At 32.5% G+C, this 16,453-nt stretch overlaps 1 protein-coding gene across 15 annotated transcripts; it reads left to right on the top strand.

Annotated features, from left to right (window-relative positions):
- Positions 1-5,421: 5,421 nt before the first annotated feature.
- Positions 5,422-16,441, top strand: Ranbp16 (Ran-binding protein 16). 15 transcript variants are annotated; one of them, XM_083106013.1, is made up of 16 exons: positions 5,424-5,576; positions 7,367-7,451; positions 7,532-7,803; positions 7,914-8,080; positions 8,172-8,396; positions 8,495-9,365; positions 9,457-9,742; positions 9,824-9,968; positions 10,057-10,204; positions 10,294-10,453; positions 10,554-10,956; positions 11,286-11,448; positions 12,670-12,747; positions 12,856-13,043; positions 13,197-13,324; positions 13,396-16,441. In XM_083106013.1, the coding sequence occupies exons 3-16, from the start codon at positions 7,533-7,535 to the stop codon at positions 13,490-13,492; spliced, it is 3,330 nt and encodes a 1,109-aa protein (XP_082962139.1). In that variant the 5' UTR covers positions 5,424-5,576; positions 7,367-7,451; position 7,532; the 3' UTR covers positions 13,493-16,441. The 15 variants fall into 15 exon arrangements, 14 of the variants coding, with proteins under 14 accessions (XP_082962185.1, XP_082962130.1, XP_082962139.1 ...); XM_083106059.1 differs by lacking the exon at positions 7,367-7,451 and having other exon boundaries at positions 5,422-5,576; positions 7,548-7,803; positions 11,286-11,424; XM_083106004.1 differs by lacking the exon at positions 7,367-7,451 and having other exon boundaries at positions 5,422-5,576; positions 7,548-7,803.
- Positions 16,442-16,453: the final 12 nt, after the last annotated feature.

Raw genomic sequence — 16,453 nt, 5'->3', positions numbered from 1 at the left:
ATAATTTTAGTTAATCAGGAAGTAGGGTTGTTAAGGCTATTAAGTAAAATCATTAGAATTCTTTTATTAATATTAGGGTTGTTAGGGCTCTTAAGATCATTAGAATTCTGTAATAGTAGGATTGTTAGAGCTATTAAAATTATTAGAATCCTTTAATAGTAGGGTTGTTAGGGCTATTAAGTAAGATTCATTCTTTCTTTTAATATTCCAATAATCCTAGGGGTAAATTAAAATTATTTTAATTAAGTTGAATTTATTTTTAAAAACGTTGTAAAAATAAATATAACATGTTTTAAAAATAAAAATGTTTTAAAAGTGAAATTTAAATTATCAAAATTATCTTCAGAAATATTAAAGAAATTGCATAATTATTGACGTTTAAGAAATCTTAACATGTTATATTTTATTTTAAAACTTAAAAATATATGTGTATTAAATCAAATATAATATTAAATCCAAATGTGAATACTATCAATGTCAAATTATTATATGATGTTATTAAATATTTGTGGAATATTATTATTTGATATTGATAGCATCATAAATTTGTAAATTGTAAATTGTAAATTATAAATAGTTATAATTGTATTTTAATTATAATCTAACATTGATATTTTAATTGTAAAATGCAATACAATTATGACTATAATTATATTATACGAAATTGTATTTACGATTGTAAATTCTTATGTAAATTACACGAAAAATTATCGAAAGTATACGTATAATGATTACATAATAGTAATTCATTAAATTAAAGTATTTGTTTCTGTAGTATATATTTTTGGAATATTCATAAAAAGTTTGTATTTTCATGTCAAAGAGTCATTAATAAATTCGGAAAATTTTTATATAAAATGTAAAAATTCGATGCTAAATTAATGATTAAATATAAGCATTATAAAATTTGACGGACGCCTTCATTACAGAATCGCGAGTCAATTATTATAAATTTAATGATATGCTTTCCGTTAGCTTTATTTATTTATGAATTCCATATCGCGCGGAAATGAATATTCTTAAAATAAATTATTAAATTATGATTGCGAAAATACCGTGTTCTTTCCGCGTTCTTTCCGCGTTCTCTTCGCATCCTTAAATGTCGAATAAGAGAGTGAAGATTCGATGTGATAAGTCAACGATTAAATATTAGCTTCACAAAATTTAATGATCACCTTCGATATTATAGAATCGCGAGTTAATTATTATGAATTTAATAATTTGTTTTTTCAATTATATTTGTATTTACGATTTTTTTTTTCGTATCGGAAAATATTCATAAATAAATTAATAAATTACCGATGCGAAAACACCGTGTTTTTCTCGCGTTCTTTCTCGCGTTCTTAGACGAGATTGTCGTTTTAATAAAAGAGTTATCATTGTTCCTTCCGTTAAATAAACGTTAATGAAAGTTGCGTGGCTCGTACCGTCGAGGAGTCGAAACGATTTTCATGGAGAATTATTTCTCACCGGTTCTTGTGAGATCCATTCGCGACGTCTAGTACGGTGTCCTGTTGAAAATTGGGAATTTTTATAGATTGAAGGAACTAATCCCAGGTTTTCTTGGCAATTTCCGAAAGCAATGATTTCGGTAGTAATTCAACGACGATACGCTTCTTTAACGTCGAATTAATTTAAATAATATATATTTAGATGAGAGAAATGTATCTTTTCTTTTCTTCGTTAAAAATGTTCTATCATTATTAGGATTGGTATTATTATTGTCTATATATATACATAATGCCAGAAAGATTTAATATGTAGATTAAATATGGATATAGCGTTGTGTATAAATTTTAATTTTTCAAATAATTTCATATTGTAATTAATTTGTATAAATTTTTTGATAAAAATGATTACGGACGAATTTATTTTTAATTAATATAATTTGTCTCTTTTGAAAAATTATTTCTAGGTGGTGGGGATATTAACATTAATTTTTAGTTTCTTTTAAGAAACTATTTGCAGATATTCCAGCAGGACATCCATCGCCATTTTGAAATATTAGTTTTTAGGTACATATCATTTTATATATATGTATAATAAAATACATGCACAAATTCACGTATCCAAAATATTTTTATAATTTTTAATAATGTTATATATTATATATAAGCGAAATTATACATGAATGTTACATAAAATGTGCGAATACTTAAAAATTTCGAGACAAATCGAATGGGTACCCCTATATCAGTAAGATATTGATTAAAAGAAAAGAAATTATTAATTTAAACATTATAAGAATAAGAATATAGAGAATTGATCCAGAATTAATTGTTTAAAATTATTTGATTTATTTTATTTTGCACACTGTTCGAATTGAAATTTTTTAAATCTTGCTGATATCGGGTTCGATTCGTCTCGCGCGCGCGAACGGTGCCCCAAATTATATGTGTTCGCACATTTAACACAAACTCCAATAATGCATGTATTTTATTATTTATAAATATAATTGTTCGTAATCACATTTCAATAAAAAAGGTCGTTATATCCATTTAATTTTCAATAAAGAAATATATTTCTTAATAATGGAAGAACATGTTTTCTGATGTGCATATCAATTTCGTGAATTGAAGATAATGACGAGGGATAATTGTCGTTGACTTATTACTGAAATCATTGCTATCGGGAATAGTCCGGAAGATCCAGGATTCGTTCCCTCCTACAATGAAGTTCTCGACGTTCAATGGATCACTTAACTTTTCTTCGCAGATTGATCTTGCGAAATCTGATGTAGAAACAAGATGTTAATCGTTCTCCATTTTTAAGGTTGCTCTTCTTTTTATCGAATTACCGGTATGTCACTCGCGTATCTGCAATTGAATATTCTGAATATTATCGATTTATTTATTCGTCGCGTTTTATCGCGAATTTTAAATCGCGATTTATCTTATAAAAATTCGCAAGTAAATCGGTCGATGAATTGCATATTCACAAACATTACAGACCTCAAATGTTTGTCGAAATATTTTCGATTTTCTATATTTACGTGATAATAATTATATCGCGCACGTGTCTATTGAGAACTTCGATTATTATATTATAAAAATTATACGTATCGCGATCAAATATTCCGCATATTATCGATTTATTTATTCGTCGCGCTTTCTCGTGAATTCGAGTCGCGATTTATCTTACAAAGATTCGCAATTGATTCGGACAGTGAGTACTGTATTCCTAAATATTAGTCATCAAATTGTCTGTCAAAATATCTTCGTATTTATGTGATAATTATATCGCGCGCGATTATAATGTCTATTGAGGCGCTTCGATTATTATATTATAAAAGATATACATATCACAATCGGATATTCCGAATATTATCGATTTATTTATTCGTCGCGTTTTCTCGGGAATTTTAAATCGCGATTTATCTTATAATTTAATCGTTGACTTATACATTGAAGCTTTTTTTATCTTTCCACGTCTTTGAATATTGTTTTTAATAGTTCGTGTAAAATGCTGGTAGTGCAAATATTTTCTTCTATAATTTAAAAGACGATCGATAACTTTATTAATGACTGTTTTAATCGTGATTCTTTACATTATTTAAATCTTATTAAACTACAATTACATCGATTATCAGAGGGACTTTGAAAATCATTCGTTCCGTTATTTTCTATTAAACGTGGCCACAACGACGCGATTTTTAATTATATTTTAAAGCTTAGAGAGCTCATTTCATCTTATTCAGCTAATCGTGCGCGAAATAGGATATGTATTTTATTCTCGATCAATGAAATTCGTATAAAGTCGCGTATTAATCGCAAATAAATCGGACAGTGAATTTTATGTTCATAAACAATACGGATCACAAATGTTTGCCAAAATATCTTCGTCTGTCATCATTTGTGTGATAATAATTATATCGCACGCGTGTCTATTGATGGTTTCGGTTATCATATTATAAAAATTATGCGTATCTCGCAATCGAATATTCCGATTATTGTCGATTTATTTATTCGTCGCGTTTTCTCGCGAATTTTAAATCGCGATTTATTCAGTAATTTAATTGTTGATTTCGAAGTTTATTCTATCTTTTCATTTTGAATATTTCCTTTGATAATCTATCTATACAAAATGCGCCAGTAATGCAAATACTTTCTTTTACAATCGAAGAATCGATCAATAATTTTATTAATGACTTTTTTGATCACGATTATTTACGTTATATAAAACTTATTAAATTCTATTATTGCATATCTATTATTAATAATAAATGTCGCGTAATTAATCTTCGCTGATCAGTCTCGTCTGGACTATGTAAAAATTTTTAGTAAATTTTATATTATACGTATATTTTGGACATTTTCGTGTAATAAATTATTCCATGTAATAAATTATTTTGTATTAAATTTCGAATTATATTTTATATTAAATTTGTATTATATTTTGTCATATATTTTGTAATATGTATTTAGCATAAAAATATTATGCATAAAAATATTATATTAAGCATAAAAATATTATGTTGGTATGAAAATTATAATAAATATATATAAAAAATAATGTTAGCTATATTAAAATGGAACATATGAATTCTTTATATTTTATATAATGGAAGAGACTTAAAATATTTTGTAACATCTATATTTTTACGAGTCTTAATTGTAAAAACTTCAGAGGAATCAGTGATTAATTTGACAAATTCCATATATGTATTAATAATTACATTTTTAAATAAAAAAAAAATGATTTATAAATATCAAAGATCAGTTAGTTTACTGCTAATTAAAAAGATTTATAGAAATACGGTTAAAAATGTTTTTATCCCACAGCAGGCATTTTGTGTTTTGTAAATAAAAAGATATAAATGTGACAATGAATATAGAAAAATATTTATTTCATCTTTGAATGTTATAGTATCTTTCGCGATTGAATAATTTATTTACTATCAATTCACATACATAAGTATCTTGTTATACAGCACTGGTGCGCTACCGGCATTTCGTGCACTTAGCACGGAACAAAACCAGAAATTGTGCACATTATATATTACCCTCTGAGAACATTCATGGACTTTGGCTTTGTAGTTCATGTCCACGTTTTCAATGTCCATAGAGGGAGTATCGCTTTCAGGGATCACCTAAAAGCAGGCCATGCCATCTCTCAGTTTTCTCTCTGGTGCAACATGCGCAACATGCGACGCAATGTCGCACGATTGGCTATCGAATAGGGAATTTTCAAATTCCCGAGAATTCTCCGCACTCAACAGCCAATCGCGTGACACTTTGCGCTGACGCTTGGAGAGAGACGCGAGGCCGCGTCCCGATTGGCTGATATCTCCAGGAATCCTCGATGACCCCGGAAATTTCCCCCATCCGATAGCCAATCGATTGAGCGCGCGTCCGCTGGGAGGGGCGCGAGTAGTACACCCAACGAGAAACAGATGGCGCCGATTGCGCGCGAAGCGCGCGATCGGCGCGCGGGTGCGCGTGAAACGCACGGGCCGCATCGCATCTCGACGTAAACAACATGCGCCGGCAGCGGCGGCCGCAGACGAGACTGGCATGTGATCCTGGCTTCATCGGGGGAAGATAAATACGAGGGCTGCGAAAATGGCGGAGGAACAGGTGAGTCGCCGACGTAGACGAGGAGGAGGAGGAGAAGAAGAGGGAGGAGGCGCAAAACGCGAGACGCTATCGGCCGCATCGACGGCGCTTTTTCCGCGACGCGGCCGACGATCCCCCGGCGGAATCCCCGCGTGTCGTCATATATATATATACATATATATATATATATATATATATATATATATATATATATATATATATATATATATATATATATATATATATATATATATATACACACATATATATATATATATATATATATATATATATATATATATATATATATATGCGTGTGTGTGTGTGTGTGTGTATGTGTGGTGGTGGTCGCCGCGCGCACACGTTTGTAAAATCCGCCGCACTTTCTCCCCGGGAGCCGGGAGCCGGCGAGGTGTGGAGGGGGTGGGTGGGAGCCGCGCATTTCCCTCGCGCGAGCGTTGACAGCGGAATCAGCCGCGCGGAATCCCCGCGGGAGAGCGAGATACGTCGGTGGCGTCGCGATCCTCGTCCGCCTGCGTTTCTGACAGAAGACGACGGAGTCGTCGTCTGTCACGCGAAGCGCGAGATTTCCGGGCGCACCACGCGACACTGCCCGATTCCAGTGGGGGGTTGGGGGAAGGACGAGGGAGTAATTACACGGGGCACGCATATATATATATATATATATATATATTCACGTATACGCTCACACACACGCGCGCTCGCGCGCGCGCGCGCACACCGGTTACATCGATCATCTGATCGCGATTCGTGCTTCGTGGTTGTGCTCCATGGTTTGTATGTAAACCGCGGGATCTCCCTGTGATAAGCGTGTCACGTGAAACCTTCGTTCCCTGCCCTGTGCCCGATGTCTCGAAAAGTACGGTAACTCTCGCTCGCCGTGCGTGTGTATCTCTGTGTATATGTGTCTCTGTTAAGCTCATCCGCGGATACGTCATCTCGACGCGTGTTTCTCTCGCGTCGCGGAGTCTCTCTCGCCGGGAGAGATCGAGATTCCCTCGAAGAGACGAGCGAGTGCGAAAACGGGCTCCGTTTCTGGTGAACCGAACTCGAAGGCTCCCCCTCGAGTTACCGGGGGGACGGGGGGAGGGACAGCATCTCGGATTATTTACAATCTATCGGTCTCGTATAACCTGTCCGACCGAAAATTTCGTGCGCGAAACTTTGATGCGAAACGTCCTGGAATAATATTATCGTGCGATGGTTCGGTAAAAGTAAAATAAATAGAGAATCTTCATCGCGAATATAAGACACTCGATATTTCCTTCTGCCTGTGATTGCTGTGTATGTGATATGCATGTGTATGTGTGGGTGTGTTGTATGTGTGAAGCATATAATGTATAACATAATTTGTTTGTCAAACAAATTGTTGATTTTAAATCGCCTGTTTCATTGCAGCTACTTTCTTTGTGCACTGGCTATTTTATTATATAGATGGTATTTTCCATATCAAAAGAACTGCTCTATTGTACAATGCAATCTTTGTTTACTTTGGCGTATATTTTTTGTACAAACGTCTGTAAATTGTGCTCAAATAAAACATGTTAATGTGTCATAATTGAATTCCAATTGAGTAAAACTTGTTGTTCAACTGCAGAGCTATTTGCAAAATTGTTGTCATTTGTTTTTTCGTTCAATTGCACATTTCAATCTCTGTTTTGTCTCGTAAGACATCTTGGAGATGCATTCTTATCTCGAGTGATTTTACGTCATCTTCTGTATAAGAAAGTAAATATTCAAGTTTCTTATTTCCACGCAACTTTAATGCTTAACAAACTGTGATTCACCAGGCATAATGGGACTATACTGTAAACTTGTAAACACCTTGGACAGTAATACCAAGCCATTGATAATGATACGCAAAACGCCGTAAAAGTGAGAACGTTGTTATAAAACTCTTAGACTTGTACCTTAAATGGAAGTATTAAGGAACAACTTTGAACGCTATCATTAAGAATGGATCACATACAGGAAGTACGGCAGCTGGAATTGCTGTGCAAGCAATTGTATGAGTCGCAAGATTCGGCGCATCGTGCAGAGGCAGAGAAAGCCCTCGTCGCTTTCCAAAATGCACCGGATACGCTTACAAAGTGCCAGCTCCTCTTGGACCGTGGGGATTCTGCGTATGCTCAATTACTGGCCGCCACCACTCTGACAAAACTGGTGTCACGTTCGGCTCAGGGACAGCTTACGACAACCCTCAGCTTACAACAGAGACTTGATATACGTAAGCGTTGTGTTCATTTTACTTTGCTTACTTAAGAGGTGAAAGAATTGAATAAATGCTTGTCGAGACATTTAAAGGAAGATTATATATTTTACTTTGTATGTTTGTAGGAAATTACGTACTCAATTACTTAGCGACGCAACCAAAGTTACCAAATTTTGTGATACAGGCTTTGGTTACACTTTTTGCTAGGATATCAAAGCTTGGGTGGTTTGATTCTGATAAGGAGGAATTTGTCTTCAGAAATGTAGTCAGCGATGTAGCCAAGTTTCTTCAGGTCTTATTTTTAGTTGACGCTATTGTGCCATACATATTCCATAAACATATACTTTATTCTAAAATTAATAATATTTTGTTTATGAAAACAGGGGTCAGTGGAGCATTGTATGATAGGAGTACAGCTACTTTCTCAATTGACATGTGAGATGAATCAAATATCGGAAGCCGATGCGAACAGATCTCTGACAAAACATAGAAGAATAGCGAGTAGTTTTAGAGACACGCAACTATTTGAAATATTTAGGCTATCGTGTACCTTATTAAGTACAGCCCGTGAAAATTGTAAGAGTTTAAATTTCAATGATGAGGCACAGGTATAGTATAACGATTATGTCAATATTAATATCAATTAATTTCAAATTCTTCATGTCGAGTAATTAATGTAACAATTATACATTTATTTTTTTTTCAGCATGGATTGATAAGACAATTGTTGAAACTTGCACAAAACTGTTTAACATTCGACTTTATCGGCACATCGACTGACGAGAGCTCCGACGATCTTAATACAGTACAAATTCCAACAAGCTGGCGACCTGCATTCTTGGATTTCACTTCGTTGAAACTGTTCTTTGATCTATATCACAGTTTACCTAATACGTTATCGTGCTTAGCACTTTCATGTTTGGTTCAGATAGCATCTGTTAGAAGGAGCCTGTTCTCCAATACCGAAAGAGCGAAATTCCTGACACATTTAGTCAATGGTATTAAGCATATACTACAGAATCCTCAGGGTCTCAGCGATCCAGGGAACTATCACGAATTTTGTAGATTATTATCTCGACTGAAGAGCAATTTCCAACTTGGCGAGTTGGTTCTGGTGGAAGATTATCCCGAAGCAATAGCGCTAATCGCGAAATTTACGGTGCAGAGTTTACAAATGTGGCAATTTGCGCCCAACAGTTTGCACTATCTCTTAACCCTCTGGCAAAGAATGGTATCGTCTATGCCGTATGTCAAGGCGGGTGATCCACATCTATTAAATACATATACTCCAGAAGTTACGAATGCGTACATTACGTCGAGACTTGAATCGGTAGCGGTAGTGGTCAGGGAGCGTCTGGAGGACCCGTTGGATGATCTCGGAGTTGTTCATCATCAGTTGGAACAGATATCAGTCATTGGTAGATGCGAGTATCAAAAGACATGCACCCTATTAGTTCAATTGTTCGATCAAGCAGCGAGAACCTATCAGGAATTAATGGCACAAACAGTATCGCCCACGCAACAAATTGATATTACAATCCAGGAGGGACAACTCACATGGCTTGTATATATAATTGGTACATGAATAAATATATACCTATTATTGATTTCCATCATTCATATACAATAATGTCTATATATCTATCTCTTTCTCATTCTTTTTTATAGGTGGTGTTATTGGAGGAAGAGTTGCGTTTAACAGCAATGAAGAGTTTGATGCTATGGACGGAGAGTTAGTCTGCAGAGTGCTTCAATTGATGAATCTGACTGATTCGAGGCTCGCGCAGGGTGGCTGTGAGAAACTAGAACTAGCAATGTTGAGTTTCTTTGAACAATTTCGGAAGATTTATGTAGGCGATCAAGTTCAAAAGAATTCTAAAGTCTATAGGAGATTATCTGATGTGTTGGGTCTTAATGATGAAGCCATGGTGCTTAGTATTTTTATTCGAAAGATGTTAGTAAGGCATATGAAATTTGCAAGATTAAATTAGATGTTTTAGACCCTGGATATTAATGCCTATTATATAATTTACAGAATAACAAATTTGAAGTATTGGGGTAGGAGCGAACAAATAATTTCTAAAACACTACAACTTTTAAATGATTTATCTGTGGGTTATAGCTGTGTTCGTAAACTTGTCAAATTAGAAGAAGTACAATTTATGCTCAACAATCATACAGTACGTACTGAAATCGATTACATCAATTAACATTTAATAATAACGAATAATAATGTAGATTAATATATGAAATCCTTTCTATCGACAGCGAGAACACTTTCCATTTTTGGGAAACAATGTTGCTGTAACAGAAATGCGCTGTAGATCAATGTTTTACACATCTCTCGGTAGACTATTGATGGTAGATTTAGGCGAAGACGAGGAGAGGTTCCATACATTCATGTTACCTCTTACAGGTAATAAGAGTCATTTTAACATCAATGCATAATCATAATTAGAAATATAATGTTATGTAAGAGATAATGTTTTAAATACGATTTCACAGGTGCATTGGAGAGCCTCGGTCAATTAATGGGTGCTGCAGATACACCCCTTTTTGCGGCAGAGGAAGCGAAGAAAGCGTTGATTGGTCTAGCGCGGGATCTTAGAGGCTTAGCTTATGCATTCAACACCAAGACATCCTATATGATGCTTTTCGATTGGATGTAAGTTAGACGTATCTTTTGGATCTATTATTGGAGACTAACAATATTCTTTACATATATAGGAAAAAAATTTCATGTATATTCTCTTTGAAATAATTAGATATCCGAATTACACGCCAATTTTATTACACGCTGTGGAACTGTGGCATCACGAGCCGCAAGTGACAACGCCCGTCCTAAAGTTATTCGCTGAGTTAGTACAAAATAGGAGTCAACGATTACAATTCGACGCGTCGTCTCCGAATGGGATCTTGTTATTCCGCGAGGCCAGCAAAATAATATGTAGCTACGGTAATCACATATTAAACGTCGACGTACCCAAGGATCAGATTTATCCTCTAAAACTCAAAGGAATAAGTATATGCTTTAGTATGCTAAAGGCAGCCTTATGCGGAAGTTATGTAAACTTTGGAGTGTTTAGGCTATACGGTGACGAGGCGTTGGATAATGCCCTCAATACCTTTGTCAAACTGCTCCTTAGTATTCCACAGAGTGATCTATTGGTAAGTATATGTATAGATTGCAAGATTAAAAATTTATTAATTATCCAGATAAATTTTTTTTTATAATCTTATTAATCCATTAATCTCTATTGCAAATGTTGCTATATTATTTACCAGATGAGCGCAAACAAAATATAATATTAGACTAGATTTTTAAAACAAGAAAATTTTATATTGTTTACATTTATATTCAATATGAAAAAAAGACGATTTGTAATTTTTGTGAAATTAGAATTTAAATTACAAAATGTTAATGGGTTATAATATGATAAGAATATTGTATTATTATTTATCTCTTGTATGTTTCTTTAATGCACTGTTTCTAATAGCATTATCCGAAGCTGTCGGCAACATATTACTTGTTGCTTGAATGTCTGGCTCAAGATCACATGGTCTTTTTATCCACTTTGGAACCTAGAGTTTTTCTCTACATCCTCTCCAGTATCAGCGAAGGCCTTACAGCACTAGGTGCGCAAAAAGACTCCTATACAGGTCTGTGCGGCTGATTCTATCCTGCTACTACTATCCTCAATGCCTTGATACTGAAAGCGTTTTAAATCATTTAGACAAATTCTAATGAGTTGGAAGAGTCTCAAAGAAAATTCTCTTTTATCGTCTCTGATTGATTAGTGCTTTTAAATTAATTTTTCCTATATAGATTTTCAAGAAAGAGAAAGATTAATGTAATGATAAACATTTAATATGACTTGCAATCAGTTGCGTCACGTGTTGATAATATATTTTGAAAACTCGAGAAGCATTAATAGAATATATCTTTACACATTAGGATCAAATTATATATATTATACAGAATTCAAAAACTTGTGAATTTTTATAATAGCTTTCTTAGAATTGTTTAGAATTATTCTTTAAACGCATATTCACGCCTAAGTCACATATATTTCACTTATATGTAAACATAATAATTTAGAACTTTGACAATTATCTTTTCTATATGTATTTTGAAACTATTACATTGATTTTAATATTTCTTGCTTTTTGCATTATTGCTTGGAATGTAAATCTGCCTATAGATATTAGCTATTGCGACAGTTCAAAGTACAAGGAACAGACGCATATATAGAATACTGTATTATACACAATGAAGGAAATCATTGAGAATATCTCTAAATAAATAACACTGGCTGTAAGAGGATTGTGGAGTGTGTGGAGCCTGGATCCTAAATATGATAAAGTTTGGCACGAAAAACTATATAGCTTGTATTTTCTACAACATAGCATATGTGTTTATGCAATTTTCTTTTGTTTAAATTGAGATAAAATTGTGTGAAATAATGGATCTAGCACAGATAATCAGCCGCACAGCTGACACATTACTAACATTAACACCATAAATTAAAAATATTATGTGCTTTGTAATTATTAACTAATTAATCACAGCATGTGTTTTATTAAGGAATAAAATTAGAAAAATTTTTTATCTTTTTACATTTTAAATTTATATATAATAATCTTTTTATCGAAACTATTTATTTTTTTACTATACAATAAAATAGCGCCATTAAATTGTAAATTTTGCGAAATATTATCGTAAAAAAAAAAAAAAAGGTAGGTCTCGGTTAACTTGCAACAGAAATGCTGCTGTTTTGGTTGAATATATTTTTTATTGCATTGTGATTTTAATTTTATATATACATATCGCCTTCTTCTGGCGGTAAGTTGGGGAAAAAAAACAAAATTTTCTGATTTCAGATACCATGGTCTGTACCGGTTGCTGTGCAACTCTTGATCATATTGTCACATATTTATTCAAACAGCTTTATCAGAAAGGTACATTCAATAGATACTATTAATAAAAATCTTTTCAATGTAAACTGTATCACAAGAAATTGTAGGGGATATATTGCACCGATATTATTGTATTATACGCGTTTTCAGGATATCCAGGAAGGAAAAACGCAGTTGTTCCAGGAGGAGGAGAATTATTTTTGCAAGTTTTGAAACAACATCCTGAAATACTTCAACAAATTCTAAGTACTGTTTTAAATGTGATAATGTTTGAGGATTGTAGGAATCAATGGAGCATGTCTCGCCCTTTGTTAGGTCTCATATTGTTGAATGAAGAAGTAAGTGTGTGTATTTGCAATAATAGTTCATTATAATACAGTAATTTCTACATATCTTATTTCTTAATACTCTTATGCTTGTGTGTTTTCCTACAATTTTTATTAATATACTCTAATCTTTATTAATATACTCCTGTATATTTATATTTGCAGTATTTTAATCAATTAAGGGAAAATATTATTAGAAGTCAGGCTGTTGACAAACAAGCAGCAATGGCGCAGTGGTTTGAAAATCTAATGAATGGCATTGAAAGAAATTTACTCACAAAAAATAGGGATAGGTAAGAGAAAACGTATATATAATATATATCTTGAGCGTATTTTTATAACGCTTTTTTGTATTCTGTTATAGGTTTACACAAAATTTATCAATGTTTAGAAGAGACATAAATGACGCCCTAAAAGGACCTAATATATCAAATTCAGTCAGTGATATGATGACATCGTAGTAATACTGCTCTCTTTCTCTCTCTCTCTCTCTAAGTTAGATTCTTCTAGGTTCTTGCCTGCCAAATGCTTGAATGTGTGTGCGAGTGAAAATCTAAATTAATGGTGAAATTAAGATTATTGCTTTAGATGAGTATAAAGATAATAAATACTACCGTTTTGTATACATGAGCATTATTGCTTGGCTTCCTATTCTTCTTAATTTAATCTTTTTAGCTGCTTAATTAGCTATAAACATCGCATATTGGTTCGTGTGATAACAATAAAATTTACATTATATTATTTCCTTTCTCATATACACAGTGTTTATTATTTTACATATTAATAATTTTAATGTATTTGTCCCAAATAAAACTAAGTTCTTTTTTTTTTTTTACCTTTATACTCGAGCTTTTTCAGCTATTTTGAAAAACATTCAAAGATTTTTATGAGTACATATTATAGTACCAAAAATTGATAATTATTACACGAGATTTATAATCGTATAAATTTTTATTATTATTTCAATCTTGAAGCAAATTATCTTCACATTTTTTGTTCGATTTTTTTTTACACTTTTATGGATTAAAGATTATAATCATAGAAATGGTTTTCTTTTAATTTTATATATCGACATAATATTTTTATATGCATATTTACTTGTTATAATTGTAATTGTAATTTTTTATTTCTGCAAATCATTTTATATATTTTTTATGTATCGTGATTAATTTATGCCTTTTGCATCTAAAATAAAAAGGTACAACGTGGACGATTTTTAAGTTATTACTATCTATTCATTTCTTTGAAATTTTTCGAAATCTTTTTCTTCAAATAACATAATGTCTTATCATGGAAAATTCTCACTCGATATTTTTTATGTATTCCAAATCTTATATTTTCGGGAAAAAAGAACATACGGAATATAACTTGATAATTTTTAGACAAGTTTAGTATTATTTATAACTTTATGTGTTAAATTTTGTCAAGTGACGTTTTTATTCTATCAAAATTTTCGATTTGAAATTTTTGAATATGTACACTTTAGAATAGGAAGCCAACAATTTCTTTTTTTTTTTATATATAATGACATCTTTTATTTAATTTTAACACACCCATTTTTAAAGGCACATATGTGCAGTTTAAAAAAGATGTTTATAACATTACAGATTCTTGTATTGGCATAGCATCGTAGAAGAAAAAGAGAGAAATAAAAGCAGAGAGACAAATCGCGATATATTCATTACTTAAAATTGATTCAAGTAAAAAAACTGATGCAAAACTATTATTATTCAGTGAGTTACGAATAATATGAACAATGTACACATGAGGATATCATTAAATTTATTATACGAGGACTCACACTTAAGAATATAATTATTATTATATTATTAAGTTATCGCATATTGGCATTACATATTTCATTGAGAAGCGAGATAAATGAAAGAAATGTGAAATAGGTAGGCTAAATTACATAAGGTTAAATTACGTTAAGTAACATTTGTTGATTTTATTATATCAACTTTGAAATTGATTATATATTATGAAGCAAATTATCGCATTTCATATCTAAATAGCATTTTCTCATTATCGATCCATCACAAACTTCTACATTTATTGATATTTATTGAGTAATAACTGTCAAATGTTCAAATTTTCTCGTCTCGATATAAATATAGAGATAAATATGAAATATTTGATATATTTTATAAAACATAACTTGAATGAGAATTCAAGAGAAATCAAATGATTGCGAAATATATATACAGAATAAGATAATAAGATCCCTCTATATTGAAACGTCTTTAATCATCTCCTCTTTTGTTGTAAATATTGTTGCAAAATTTATTAGCCATTTATAGGAGAGATAGGAAACATTCCATTATTTTTTTATACATATATATATTCCATCTTTTTTATAACATTTTGTAAGTTATTTTTATAGCCTTTGAAAAAGAGAGCTTTTACCCATCGCAAACAGACTATTGATCACAGTAAGAAATGCTCCTTGAATTTGGTATTCATACTATAATTTGATATATTTTTTTGAAATAAAGGTACAGTTGAATGCTTAAATACTTCTGTAGAATCGTGTCTCGCATAAAGCTCATCACATCCGGTGCTCTATAATTAATAAGACGCAAAAATCTGATCGTCGACTGTCTCTCCTCGTAATGATTATGTAATGAAGTTACATAAATATTTTCTATAATTGTGCGAATTGTTATAGGCGAAACTGGTATTTGCACAGTTTCATGATTTCGGTAGTTAAACTACCTTCACCGCGCTACCGTAGGTATGCTATTATTCTTAGCGAGTTGTTGTAAACACACTGTGATAGTGACGCTGTAAGAGAGTTATTGTATCATCCATTGCTCGATCTTTATTCGGCGAACGAAGAGAGAAGGGAAAGTATCGCATTGAATATATAACATGTACCTGTGTAAAATCGCAATTTCCTACAAAACGCAATAGTCGGATTCTACAATCTTGAACCGAGATAATAACTGTCATATCTCCGATATACAGTTTAATAAAAAATAAAAAAAGAAACCGTTTTGACCACCGCTTCTCCGAGAGTTGCACGACTTATTTGACAATACTGAGAGAGAATATATCCAAGCGTTGCGTTGTGTTGCGAAACTGTAGAGCCCGTGAAGAGCTTATTCTCATTCGTACGATGGTTTACTACCGTTTCTACTAATAAACGAGAGAATCCATATCAATCTGTTCTCTCAGTGCAATTTCAGTTTCCACATGCGTTGCTCCCGCGACGGACGTTCTCATCAATAGATTTTTATACAGATACAGCACGTAAAATCTATCTACCTACGCAAGAGAGATTATATAAATCGGATTATATATATCAATTTTTCCAACAAAGCAACCAAGATTAATACGCAAACCTATACGGGTCGATATTCAACGCTGTACCTTGACCAGATGATATTGTAAATATACATTGAATACAATGCAATTGTTCC

Source organism: Camponotus vicinus, unplaced genomic scaffold (genome assembly GCF_025532165.1).
Source record: "Camponotus vicinus isolate PSW18456_S1 unplaced genomic scaffold, iyCamVici1.0 SCAF_1, whole genome shotgun sequence".
NCBI classification, from domain to species: domain Eukaryota; kingdom Metazoa; phylum Arthropoda; class Insecta; order Hymenoptera; family Formicidae; genus Camponotus; species Camponotus vicinus.
The sequence above is the reverse complement of the archived record's forward strand: the minus strand, read 5'-3'. Positions and strand labels throughout refer to the sequence as shown.

Excerpts from the sequence above, each read along its gene's own strand:
- Ranbp16 (XM_083106004.1), top strand. Across the intron at positions 9,743-9,823 it reads AGTATTTTTATTCGAAAGAT|AATAACAAATTTGAAGTATT; the intron begins GTTAGTAAGGCA and ends TATAATTTACAG. Across the intron at positions 10,957-11,285 it reads TTCCACAGAGTGATCTATTG|CATTATCCGAAGCTGTCGGC; the intron begins GTAAGTATATGT and ends TGTTTCTAATAG.